This window comes from Anarhichas minor, unplaced genomic scaffold (assembly GCF_050575085.1).
Source record: "Anarhichas minor isolate MPS153535 unplaced genomic scaffold, ASM5057508v1 ptg000040l, whole genome shotgun sequence".
In the NCBI taxonomy this organism is placed as follows: Eukaryota; Metazoa; Chordata; class Actinopteri; order Perciformes; family Anarhichadidae; genus Anarhichas; species Anarhichas minor.
In genome coordinates this window covers 11305496-11318402 of record NW_027466486.1, presented here as the reverse complement: position 1 = coordinate 11318402, position 12907 = coordinate 11305496, and the positions used below count along the sequence as shown (strand labels likewise).

The window sequence follows — 12907 nt, the reverse complement described above, 5'->3', positions numbered from 1 at the left end:
GCAGAATGGGTGTGCGAGTGAGTATTTTACTCTACTGGGACCGTGTACTGAAATTGACTCAAAATAAACGACGCTGGTAAAAATAGATGTCACCGGGTTCTATGGTTTGGCTCAATTGTGTGTTTTTAATATTTACTTTGACAACAACGTAGCTTTATGGCACACAGGAACATGCTTTGTCCGGCATATTTGGTTTCGGTCTTTTCATGGGATTCGTTGACAGTAACAAAAATATTGAATATGATGTGTCTTACCCTTTAACCCCTGTGTTAGCAGCAAGCTGTCAGCTTGAACATGACATGTCAGCTAACAAAGCACATATTTAAATTGTGATTAGCAATAAAAATCAAAAGGTTCCTTAATTGCAGTGCTTTGACTACAATCTGCTGCTAGTGGAGACCTTCTTACGGACGCATGGAGGACCCTGGACCACGGTTTGGGAACCCCTTTAACAGCCCGTCCTCCCTTTGCACCTCCTCAGTTCAGCCTCGCTTGGAGGGGGAGGAGCAGGCTGGGAGGCTTCGCTCTGCTCCCATGTTGATGTTTGTTGTTTGCGAGGGTGGCAGCGCCGTGTAGAGGGACACAATCTGAGGGGTTGTCGCCTCCACGCGTCTCGGGGAACGCGGCAACTTTTCTTTTTTTCCTAAACCGCGGCTGAACGGTGAAGCTCGCCGGTGATTATTCTCCGTGTGTTGCTGTGACACACTTGGACATAAAGGCTGCGAGGTCCTGCTCGGTTCGTCGGGATGCTGGAGCTCGTCTGAGAGCAGCCCCGTCGTGAGGTATTATCTCTGGATTTCCCTTTTTTTTTTTTTTAAACGAAGTTCTTCATCGGCGACGAGGTGCCAATTTCAGACTCGTTTTTTTTTTTTTTTTTTTACCCGTAAACTTCAAAAAAAAAAATGGTGTTCTTCGCTGTGTCGTCGGGTCGCAACAAACCTGGGTAGCGAAAGGAGCAGCTACGTGACAACACCCAGCACGACGACCAGCGCTACTTGCCTTCGGTAAGGCAGCTCTTCAGCTGTCGCTTCAGCAGGCGGAGCAAAAAACACACGACCGCGGGATGTGAAGCCGTGTCTGTGGTGTGATGTGGAGCCCACTGAAACCTGCATTTTAGCTCCTCTCGACTGGGAGAGTTTAAGTAAAAAAACAGAACCAGAGTCTAAGCTAACGTGGGTGAAGTGAGTGACCGGGTGAGGCAGCTTTTAATTGTAAAGTTGGCCAACGTGCTAACATTAACTTCACCTCATCAACTTGCTAGCCGCGTGAGCCTTAGCGGCACTTTAGATTGAGTTGCTATAAAAAGCTAACCAGGTTGCATTGCTAACAATGGCGCTATTAACGTTACGTTATGGTATGTGCGAGCTGCCAGTGAAGTTACCTGCCGAGTTAGCTAACCTTAGAGTAGCTAAACGTGTAGTAATGACTGAGCTAACTTGTACCTTTGATGACTTAACTGGACACTAGGTTCGCCTTTAAAAAGCTACATCCTCATGTAGTGTGTGTGTGTGTTAGCTAGATGTTATTAATAATCAGGAAGTGTGTCTTGTACTTTTCATAAACTTTTTTTTATTTTTTTCCACCCAGGCATCTGTCTGCAGAGTAGTGATCCGGGGCCTGCAAACTGATCTGATTTCTTCTCTCCACAGAGGCACATCTGCCCCGGGATTAACTCAGCTGTGGGGATTTGAATCCGCAATTGATGCATCTCGGGGTATCTGAGTCCATGCGAGAGTGCGAGTACAGCCAGATAAGCACTCGCAGCTCCACACCGATGGAGACCCCGTACAAGCACAGGACCCCAAAGAGGAGGAAGTGGGAGTCCTTCCCTGGTCGGAATAAATTTTGCTGCGATGGGAGGATTATGATGGCCAAGCAGACGGGGGTTTTCTACCTCACCCTGGTCCTTATTCTAGTCACATGTGGACTTTTCTTCACCTTTGAGTAAGTATGGTGGAAATGTCTCTTTGCTCTTCCATCTGCCTTGTAGGTGTGCACAACGACAATGTGGATTTAGGGATTTCATTTCATGGGCTCAGCTGTCAGAGAAAAAGTTTAGATGTAGGTCAGTTATGCCACTGGCATCACTCTGGAGTGGGTGCATTTCCTATGATCTCCTCGGGGTTCAGGGAGATGTCAGAACAAACTGGTTGCGTGGTTAGGCAGACATTTCTCTGTATTAACAAGTAAGATATAATACAATTATATATAAAGTATCTCTAATAAAAGCAGTGTGGTTTGCCGGGGGGCTGTTGCTGATGGAAACTACTCTGTGGTGTGGGTTTCCTGTTTTAAGTTTGCTTATGGTTTGTTCTTGCCGTTGCGTGTGGGATGCATCTTAGACAGCCTTCTGTTTTATATTTACCGTCGTTGCTTTGGCATGCCGGCCTTACTTGTAGGGAGCACCCCGGGTACAGGGATCGGCTTCAAACCTTAACTTCACCAAAGTGTCTTTGAGCAAGATCTTGACCAGTTGCTGTTCTGAAGCAGATCCGCATGTCCAGTAATGGACTTTAATGCATATTGTGTCGTGCGGTAATTTGACCTTTTTATAGTGACAACATGATAATTTAGCAGCGGGTTACTTTACACTTTTTGTTTCTTATCCTCCAATCAGTCACCCGTGACTTATGGAGTAGACTACACAGCGTTCGTCTCTCTGTGTGTGCCACTTGCTCTCCCTTAATCACAGCCTCACTGTCCCCCAAAGGAGCCCTCTTTCTTTCTCCCAATGGTAGAACGACCTGTAATCAAAAAGACAGAACGTGCTCCTTTCCACCGTCTCATCCAGCTCGTCGTCGTCTTCTCGTCCCGGATGTCGTAGATTGGCCCGCTGTGACTGAGGTGCACGATGCAGACACCGACCTGAGCCCCGGAGTGTGTACCAAGACAGTGAGAGTGCATTTCCTCTCTCCCCATGAGGCCCCGGTGATCGCTCCGTCATCTATCATCTCAGAAAGCCCATCTACACTAGATAAGGATCCTGCTCCAGCATGAGATTTGCTGCTCAATCGGACACGTCTTTATCAGGCTAAAGTGCTTCAGAGACAGAGAAAGCTTAATGGACAAAATATGTGCTGTGGTTGAAGGCTGCTGTTCAGTATCTGGATTGTAAAGATAGCCCATGCTTAACGATCTAAGAGTAAATCAAAAGACAAAGAGTATGCATGCAAACATTATTTAAACAACTTCACTTTATGTGATGTTTGTGTGATGAAATGTTTTGTCCACATATCATTTACGAAGCACTTACAATTATGTAATTATATTTGCCAGAGATATATTAGGAAATGCTGAAACAATTAGTAGATTAATCAATCTATTCACTGAGAGAAAAATTATTTTTATACTCGGCGTATTGTTTTACTTATTAGACAAAAACAAGAAACATTCTTCAGTTTCAGTTTCTCTCTTTTTACTTGTATACTGAATATCTTTTGGACCGTTATTCTGACAAAACAAGACATTTAAAGATGTCACATTGGGAACTTACTTGTATATGTTTCATCCCAAACCATCGGCAGTATTCTGTTTTGTATGCCCCGTGTGTGTGTGAAGTCCTTCACAGACGCAGCGCTACACATCTATCAGCAGTGACCTCTGGACCACTTCATCTTTTAATGCATTGTCCCCTCAGCAGAGATACAGACATAACCCATGACCAAAGGGCAGACTGCCAGAGAGAGGGCATCTCAGGCTAGAGCTTCCAGCCCTCTTTACTGTGGAGCGGTTGATACAAATATTGAAATGGGAGGGGAGATGTACCGCAGTGTCCATTTGAACCTGGACGATCCCCAGCACCCACACGGAGGATGCCAGATGCTTCCTGACGATACAGCTCCCCCCTTCAGATAGCTTCATTTCCTACACCGTGGCCTGTCGATGGAGCTGGGCCCAGTGTACTGTCCTCTGTTTGTTGTGAGTACAGGGGACGCTTTCAGGAACACCATGCAACCACGAAGCCATTTTTCAGCTTAGCACTGTCCTCCCCGTTCGTCCGTCCATGCCCCCGGGCTGACCAGGTCCTCCTGGCTTTCTTCCCCCCCCCCCCCCCCCACACTCTACTCCCATCAGCTGAAAGGAGACAGTTATCGGACAGGGCAATAGTCAGCAGACCTGCACATTGGCTTCTGTTGTCATTAAGTGTAATGCGTTTCGATTTAGATGTGTTTTTCTAACCCCGCTCTCCAGTTGTCAGCATATTGGAGAACAGCTCCTCATTGTGTTTGTCAGGGCTCCTTCTGTCTGTTGAATTGCCTCTGTAGCTTAATATGCCATTTTACATTTGACTGTGGTATGATCCAATCTGGTCCATATTTGTTTAAAGATGATCTTTTGATTTGTGGAGTCCTGAGGAGATCTTTCTACATCTCCATGTTCCCTTGAGCTTGTTGTCTTTGTCTGTCTGAGGGGTGCTCAGCCATACACAGTAACCTCTGTTAGTGACCGGCAGACTCTGGTCTGTTTATTATTCTGATGCTGGCTCCCCCCAGATATCCACGTGTGCTGTTGTTGCACATGTTGCACATGTTGCCGTCTCTCCCTTTACGCCTCGTGAAAAAAGTTCACTCGAGCAGATGTTTGAAGTGACATTGATCTTAAGAACGAGAGGACAGAGAGAAGGCCTAACATTGGAAATCAGTCGAATTTGATGTGGACCATACGGTGTAATGCAGTCACTAGGACAGTGACAATAAGCAGTGAGTAGTGCCTACATGTGTGTTTTCATTATTGTAGGACCTTTTTCCAAGTGCTGAAATGAAAAGACTGCATTATTTTGGGCCTTTATCCAAAGCCTTCATTCACTCTAGTCCACCCATTCACACGCCGACGGCAGGGAAAGCGAGCTAGGTGCTGGCCTGACCGTCCGGAGCAACTGTGGTTGAATGCCTTGCCCAAGGGCACTTTGATAAGAGGAGCTGAGGATTGAACATTGGGGTTAGTGGACAACTTGCTCTACCGTCTCAGTTGTAGCCGCCTGTTGATTAGTGGGTTCATTGGTGGTCCCGCCTCCAAAGTGTTAAGCTTTGTTTATACTCGGGCTTGGTGTCGTAGCACGAGCCTCCGCAGCACGCTATGCACGGAGACGTTTGTCCTCTATGTACTGTGCACTTCATTATTCTCCGACAAACTAAATCTACTGTGTGGAATCAAAAACGCAACAAGTGTAACCCATAGATATGTCCATAGGCAGTAAGTGTAACTGGCAAAAGCCATAAACTAAGCTCCACAATGCCGAGGAGGGATTCTTATCATATTTAAACTCATATGCATGGACTACTTAATCGGCCTTTGTACAAGCCCTGTAAAGAAAGCCTCTCGCCGGCTTCATGAGGGCGAGTACAAGCTAAGCAACTGTGCCCTGTGTGCGTTTAAATAACTGGCCCGTTGACTTTTTTTCCATACAACAGGAATCAAACTGTAAAGGTTAACTGTGAACTTGATGACATGTTGGATGTTTAACCTGCAGCTCCTTAACAGGTAAAAAAAAAAAAGGAATCTTTACTTGACTTGCAGCGTTATTTGTTTTATTTGACAGTGATGAGGTTGCACAAACAGTTCATTAGCTTGCCATGTAGAAAGGCTCACATTCTTCGATTAAATTACACTGAAACTAAAGTCTGTCAGCAGGAGATCAGGGCAGCGCATCTACTTGATATATGCATGTCAGGCTTTGATTTAGTCTCCCGCTTGTTTAGTCGGGTCTGATTTATGTCCTTCAGTAAAGCAGCCTGGAAGTGGGTGCTGCTTGACAGGCTCAGTTCAGGAGGACATTCTTTCTGTGCACAGAGTACAACAAGATGCTGAGGAACCAGTCCTACAGACATTTTGGCCAGAATTACGTCAAACCAACCTGATTCATGGGTAGTTGCCTAACCTGCTTTTTGGCCATTGGAGAGATTGCTCGGTAGATGTCTTGGTTAGAATCAGAAAAGAACTGCAGACTTTGGCAGGTGGTTTGCTGCAGTGATCCTGTCATGAATGCCATCACGTGGTTTTAGTTTATGAAGAAGACCAACTGGGTCCTACTCGCAAACTTACATTCATGATGAGTAATCCACCTGACATGTAAACGGTGTGTTAGGTGTTTGGATGACTGTGTAGTAGTTTTACAGGTGAGGCCTCTTTGATGATGGGGTGTTGAAAGCTTCTTGCTTTCTCGTCACACCCATTTTGCACCTGCCGAATTCCAATCTGCATTTTTACTAGTCATGATTTTGACGGGATAGAGAGGTGGTAGTAGAATCTAGGTAGCTCATATGCTTTGGCCTCTTAAGAGCACTCTAAATGCACAAGTAGGAGGAGGCGAAGTTCCGTAGGAGTGGTCTTCGCTCATGTCTCGTGAGTAGAAAGACAACCCTATTTTATGGATACCCCAAGCATTGTATTTCTGCTTCACTCAGAGAATACAATAGCTTCCAATTGAACGCAATGAAATCAGTGAAATGGTGACTTCTTTCTTTGTCGTACAATGTCGGTTCTGCACAGTGCTGAAGAGTAGTGCATGTGTTTGCTGCATGCTGGGGCGAAATAGTAAGTCAGCTTTTGGAGTGGCATAAATCAAACTGTTGCGAAAGAGTCTTTGTCCACGTAACAGTCACACCCATGGTAGACTTAGTCTAAGTCAAAAGAGGCATTCCTCTCGGGCCAAGCTGTCAAATAAGAGTTTAGAGTAGTGTGCCATTCACAGGCTTACACTGAATCGAGGAAAAGAAATAAACATTTTCACACACAGGCACAGCATCAGAGTATGAAATGCTAGATGGACATGCCGTACTTGACTGTTTAATCAAGCATAAATATCAGCTGTGAATGTGACTAATTCCTCGCAAGACATGCTGTCAGAGACTTTATTGCCGCGGTCTGTTTTGTTGCAGAATCAAGAGGCTGATCTCATTGAAACCAGGAGTCATGCCCAGCTGTTTGCTTTTTTTAGTTCCTCTCCCAGACTAGCTCCAAGCCTTGAATCGACCCAGCACCCTCCGTTTGTCGCACGGCTTTCCCGTGCTAGCACATCCACTCCCTGTGCCAGGAGTCACTGTGTGCATGGCACGTGTTGGAAGGGTTATGCCAACGGATTTGCAGAGTTCTCAGATGCACACATGCCCACTGCATACCTCTGAGGCACAGACATCTGTCTGAAAGGTGGCAGGAAAATTAAGATGCCATGAAGCAGTCTGGGCAGAACTGTAACCATTTGCAAAAGCATGTCATGTTCAGTTGTTTCGTCGATAAATGACTTGGCCTGCGGCTAAAAGGAGGTTCACGTCTTGCCCTTGCCTGCAATCAGAAGCAATCAAAACGTAACAAAAGGCAAAGCTAACAAAGCCGTGTTTCCATGTAGCCCAGATGAGTAATGAGACGTTAAGCACATTTTAAACACATTCATGTGTTCGGTACCGCATCACCGTTGAGTGATATCTCCCGGTAAACTATATTTCTTCTCGAGCAAGTACCGGAGAGAATAGCAGGCCCAGATGCTGTTAATGTTGGCGGACGGATGATCTATGTTTGACAGATGTTATTTCCTGCAGATCACAGGATATTGATTGCCTTTTTAAAGCTGTATGGCTGAAGAAGAAAGTAAACAGGGGTGCAGTTCATTCCAGGTGACACTGAAAGGACAGCCAGTGAACAGTGCAGCGGGCTTCACACGGTTACATCAAGTGGAGATGAAAGTCCCCCGAGCTTAACTCCCAGGGTTGGCATCATAAAAGGATTTAGTGGGAAATGTGATAACAGTAATCTGGATTGGATTATTGTTGAGATTAATGCACCCTTTGGGAGGCAAATAAGAAGCGAAAACCTCGGGAGACCCTGTTGATGTAGAAAGATTACCTTTTGTATTCTGTGGAAATAATGAATGCGTCCCACACAGAGGAAGCACTTTGTTACAATAATTTAGAAGGGTGAAGGCACTAGCAGCTATTGTGTTCAATTCAATTTATATTCAAGCTGCTGCATAGATTAATAAATGTGACCGTGTATGTATGTGACTACTAAAAACGGAAGTTAGACTTCATATTGATCCTTTTCACCAAAGGCAGCTCAAGGGACACGACGCACTAAAAAGTCGAGGTAGTTAAAGGCAGTTATTTAAGAAGCATTTTTATTAAATGTTTGTCGAAATTCTCTTCCTGACAGCAATCAATGTGTAGCTGTTGCATGCCTGTAATAAGCTAATCATGATTGGATGGCCACTAGCGCTGCATGATATATCGTTTTCAGCATCGACGTTGAAGCGCAATAGTCACATCGCAGGAGGTGCAATATCAGCAAATTCACTCCAACACGTCATGATAGGCTACAACTTTTCATTATCACTAAGAGCACGTTTCTGACCAATCGCACCTCCTTAAAAGAACGAGGTCAGCCGCACGTCCTCACTAAGGTTTCTGTCCCTTCCTCGCTCAAAGTTACTCTGAGAAGTCCTAATTCAATAATTGGGATTCAAAACTAAACTCAGTGCTGTATTACATAATCTGATCTGCTAACGTTTCTATGCGTCAGGCTCAAGTCTGTCAGTTCAAGAGCGACGACCCTCCAACGGAATGAAGCAATGAAGCAGCGAGCCTTTCTTATTCAAATACAAAGCACACATTAGGGTTTTGCTTGTGTCACCATAACGTGCCTTGCTGCTGTGTGAATACTTGTGACCGTTCTCTGATTAAAGTCCATCAGTCCTTTGTGCGTTCTGCTACTCTTTGCTCTGCTGTGACATGCATTAACATCTCTTGCAGATGCGTTAACCATATATCATTATGGTGTTTACCCAAGGAATTAGGTATCGTAGCTGTCAATAATTCACACCGACCGTGACAGTCGTGCTGTACGCTTTTGTAAATGGGTAGCTCTTTGGTGAACAATTATCTGCCCTGGCTCTACAGTAGATGTTTGTACACTTGGCTTGTTTCATCACAGTACACAGCTTCAGCTTTGATTGACCAACAACAGTATTTGTGTTGGCTTGTTGCTCCAGGGGTTACAATGAGTTTATTTTTGATATTTTCCATTTCAGTGTTTGGTTACGATCCCACCAATGATAGATGATCTGCCTAGAGGTATGTGTAGTGTAATCTTTACATTGGCTGCTGAGGGTCCCATGTGTTGAGCCTAGATTTCTGTTTTTGTTACTTTTTTTTTAAATTACAGACACATTTCTGGATCAAATCCAGCAATAATTCAGTCTCCTTCCCCTTCAACACACTTCTTTGCTGAGCCATTTAGAGTGATTGTAATGAAAGCCATCACGCCGTCTCTATCTCGTTGAATGTTTTTCCTTTTCTTCCTTTCGGCGGCTTCGGCTCACTCATGTGGCTGTTTCCAGGGTAACCACATTCCCTTTCGAAATGGACCATGTCTGTTATTGGATACTGTTCCATCTCCATGGCAACAAAGCTCTTAAAATTCCCAGTTAAATATAAGATTCGGTGTCAAACTAAAAGCAAAATTAAGATGTAACTTTGGACATGTCATGTTGAGTGACTGATAATAACTAATCCCCGAGACATCGTCTTCAGAGGGATCTTGAACCAGGCTAGAGTGGTTTTATTGAACCACGTCTATAGAAGAGGCGTCCATCCTCCCTCTCTAATGGCGTCGGTGTTTCATCTCTGTCCGTTCCTACCGACCCGCCTCTTTCTAAAACACACGACGGCCTTCTCACTACGTGCCTGACGTCCGACACATTGCGACATAGCCCGAGGATGAAGGCGGCGGCTTGTCCTGCTCTCTCAGCCATCTCCATCACCACTTTGCCAGATGACAAGTTATGAAATATACTGTTGAGAGCACAAACGTGGTCATTCTCATGATGCTGTGGATTTGTAGCCCCCAATGACCTTTGCATGTATTTGGCGTATTAGTGGAGGGCGTGACTTCCTAATTGATTAGCTACTTCAAAACCATTCAAATCGTAGCTTTGGGTTAATTGTTACAGATGTCGGACCCTCACTCAAGTTCTGCCAAGCTTTTTACAACTGCAGCGATTTCTCATTAGCGCCTCTAATTGGTGGATTCATTAATGTGATGTGTAACCAGTCAGACAAACTAGAGGACAGATTGAGTGGGTACAGATGAATAGATGTAGGCTAATGACTTTACTTTGAAATGTTCGGCGTTTCTGGGGCAGATGCAGACAGACGGCGCCAAGCTTTGGACTCTACTCCTCCAGTGTTAATCCGCAGACTTGTCCCTGATTTTACTATTATTTTTTTTTAATGTAAAATTAATTGACTGTTAGCTCTTTCTAATTTGTTCGCAAGCTCAGAGTATGTACGTTTAGACTTTATTCTCCGAAACGCCCAGAGGGCTCACAAACAACATGAACTGTGAAGAATCAATAAAGAAAACGAGTGTCACCCATAGATATGTCCATAGACTGTAGGTGTAACTGCAAAAAGCCATAAACTAAGCTCCACAATGCTGAGGGATTATTACTATCTGTAAACTCATATCTCATATTTATGGACTAATTTATTGTCTTTATACAAGCCCTGTAAAGGAAGAAGTCAAGTATTACATGCATTATGAAGAAACAAAGGTTGAACATAAGCTTAATGTTACGGATATCTTTTGCCAGCAGGAACTTTGCACAAATAAAAGTAATTACAATTAAAACAACATTCAAAAACAATAAAAAGGGAGAAATCCTGTACTGTGAATATATTTTTGTGTAAATAACCAACAATAGGGTGGTTGTGTTTGTCATGATGGTGATGATACATTTTTCATGCACTTAACCCTCCAGACAGGAGACAATGCACTGAGTTCTTTTCCTGCATGTCTGGAGTAGTCCTTAAAGAATTGTCCTTTCAGCACGGCCTGAATGGTCAGAAATCTGCTGGCATCCTCCTGTTTCCTTCTTTGGCAGTAGAGCAAGAAGACGGTTTGCTTAGTTTTTACCAGCTCTCCCTCAAGGTTTATCTCGGTTGTGACTGTTGCTCTTTACAGCACGCACAGAGATAACATTCCCTCTGTTAACAAGGATTACTAAACAGTATTCAATTCATTGACTCAGTTATCGTCCAACACGACGACGTTGGGATCCTGCAGGCGAGTTTTTAACTGGAGATGTTTGTGCGGCTCAGTGTTGTCCTGCCTGCAGCTCCCTGCTGATGTCCCCGGTAACCCAGTGTTGTTTTTCTGCTGAGTTCAGTCTCACTCCAGATGTAGAGAAGCAGCAGGACTGTCTACTCAGATGGGATAATGGCACGAGTTCTAGATGGTGTGTTTGTCACAGCTTAGACATTGTTGGAAAAAGGCTTAAATATTGTGTGCGTCTGATTCAGAGCTAGTCTTCTTTGTTTTGAATAAAAAATAGTTAACTGGCTTATGAGCCCTTTCAAAAGTGCACTAACACATTTGTAAGCCTTTGTGTTCTTTGCTTGGGTCTCAAATATTTGCCGATCGTTTTCCCATTTCCAGCCGATCAGGTGAGAGCAGAGAGTCTGTGCACTCGCTAACGGTACGCCAGACTTGCAATACCCGGGTGTAAACCCTGACCGAGTATGCCAGGCAGAGACGCAGCAAATAGCTCAGCAGCTAAACTAATCGATGCAGCGGCGACTTATTGGGGAAAGTGGCTGCATGTGTCCACGGCAATGCATGCATACTAGGTATCGGGGTACTTTCACGAGTAGAAGTGCAGTATCGCGCCGTCACCGGTGATGGTATTGGTGCATCTCTAGCTAGAACCCCGATTAGCACATATCAGCAAATCTAAGAAAATGCTCCAGGCCCATATTTACAACCTCTCCATCCGCTATTGTGAAGGAACCCAACATGGCAAGCCTAAATATAGTTGGGCTTGGTTTCTCACAATAACTGCTTTTGGCATAGATCAGCAGATGTAGCTGCCCTCCCAAGGTGTTGCCATCTGAGGGCTGGTTAGATAGGGGGGGTAGTGAGATGATGTCCACCAGCAACTTATAATACATTCTACTCGGAGAAAAAAAATCAATGAATATTGCCTTGATGCATTTCAATAGGGGCAGTACAGTGTGACATTTTGAAAAAAGCTTGAGTCCAGCATTTCTGCAACAGTAGTTTTAAAATAGTGTTGAACACCTTCATGGTTTACAGACAGGGTGACCACAACTGTGGACCTCTGTCGCCTTATTACAGCCATCGGTGTCACTTTAAGCGTCCTCGGCTCATTCACGACCCGTAGTCATCGTTACTCTGCATTGATTTTTAAATGGCGGTCAGTCATGTACTGCAGTCCGATGGACTTAGTGAATAGCCATAATACAAATCCACCAACCAGCTCCACTTCTTTTTCTTCATCATTCGATGTAATTCAGCCTCCGTGCAAAACAAATGGTGCTTCTCCTGTAGGAGTCAGTACTGCATCACGGTTCAGTGCATACAATGACTACTATACCTATACCTGCACTAACAGGAGGCACTTTGGGGAGGGATATTCAGATTATTTTTTTTTGCCCTGAAGTTTATTCTAGTAAAAGTCACTTGACAAAAGTATTTGATACAGATGGATCTTCAGCAACAACAAAAAAGGAATCAAAACTTGAAGTTGCGATTTCTCCCTTTATTTCAATAGATGAGGAGATGAACAAGAGCCTTTATGTAAACACTTGTTATTGTGAACCTTGGCTCAACTCACAGTGCTTGTTTCCATCCCTCAACAGCCTTCCTGAAAACATGTTTACCACATGTTCGTTTAGTTTCCCTTGTGTGGAATCAATGGCTATGCGACCTAATGTGATTACAGTAATAACCACCTGCACCGTAGGATGTTTAATGGGATTATGCCAAATTGTCTCAATAGAACAGATTACACCCGTATGTGTGTCTCTCTATCCACTTACTGTCAAGTCAAACGGTATTAACACTTCCTTAACTTCATGGCTCGTCTGGAATGCAAGGAGTTCAGTGTTTTTTACGG

At 44.3% G+C, this 12907-nt stretch overlaps 1 protein-coding gene across 5 annotated transcripts in view; it reads left to right on the top strand.

Moving 5' to 3' along the window:
* Positions 1-485: 485 nt before the first annotated feature.
* Positions 486-12907, top strand: part of LOC142967989 (palmitoyltransferase ZDHHC14-like) — a 36694-nt gene continuing 24272 nt past the window's right edge. For 2 of the 5 annotated variants that reach the window (XM_076107681.1, XM_076107680.1), the window contains exons 1-2: positions 487-1004; positions 1650-1944. In XM_076107681.1, the coding sequence (XP_075963796.1) occupies positions 1703-1944 (242 nt within the window). In that variant the 5' untranslated portion in view covers positions 487-1004; positions 1650-1702. Of the gene's footprint in view, positions 1005-1027; positions 1194-1649; positions 1945-12907 lie in introns of those variants that run through there. The other 3 variants (XM_076107678.1, XM_076107682.1, XM_076107679.1) reach the window with 3 other exon arrangements.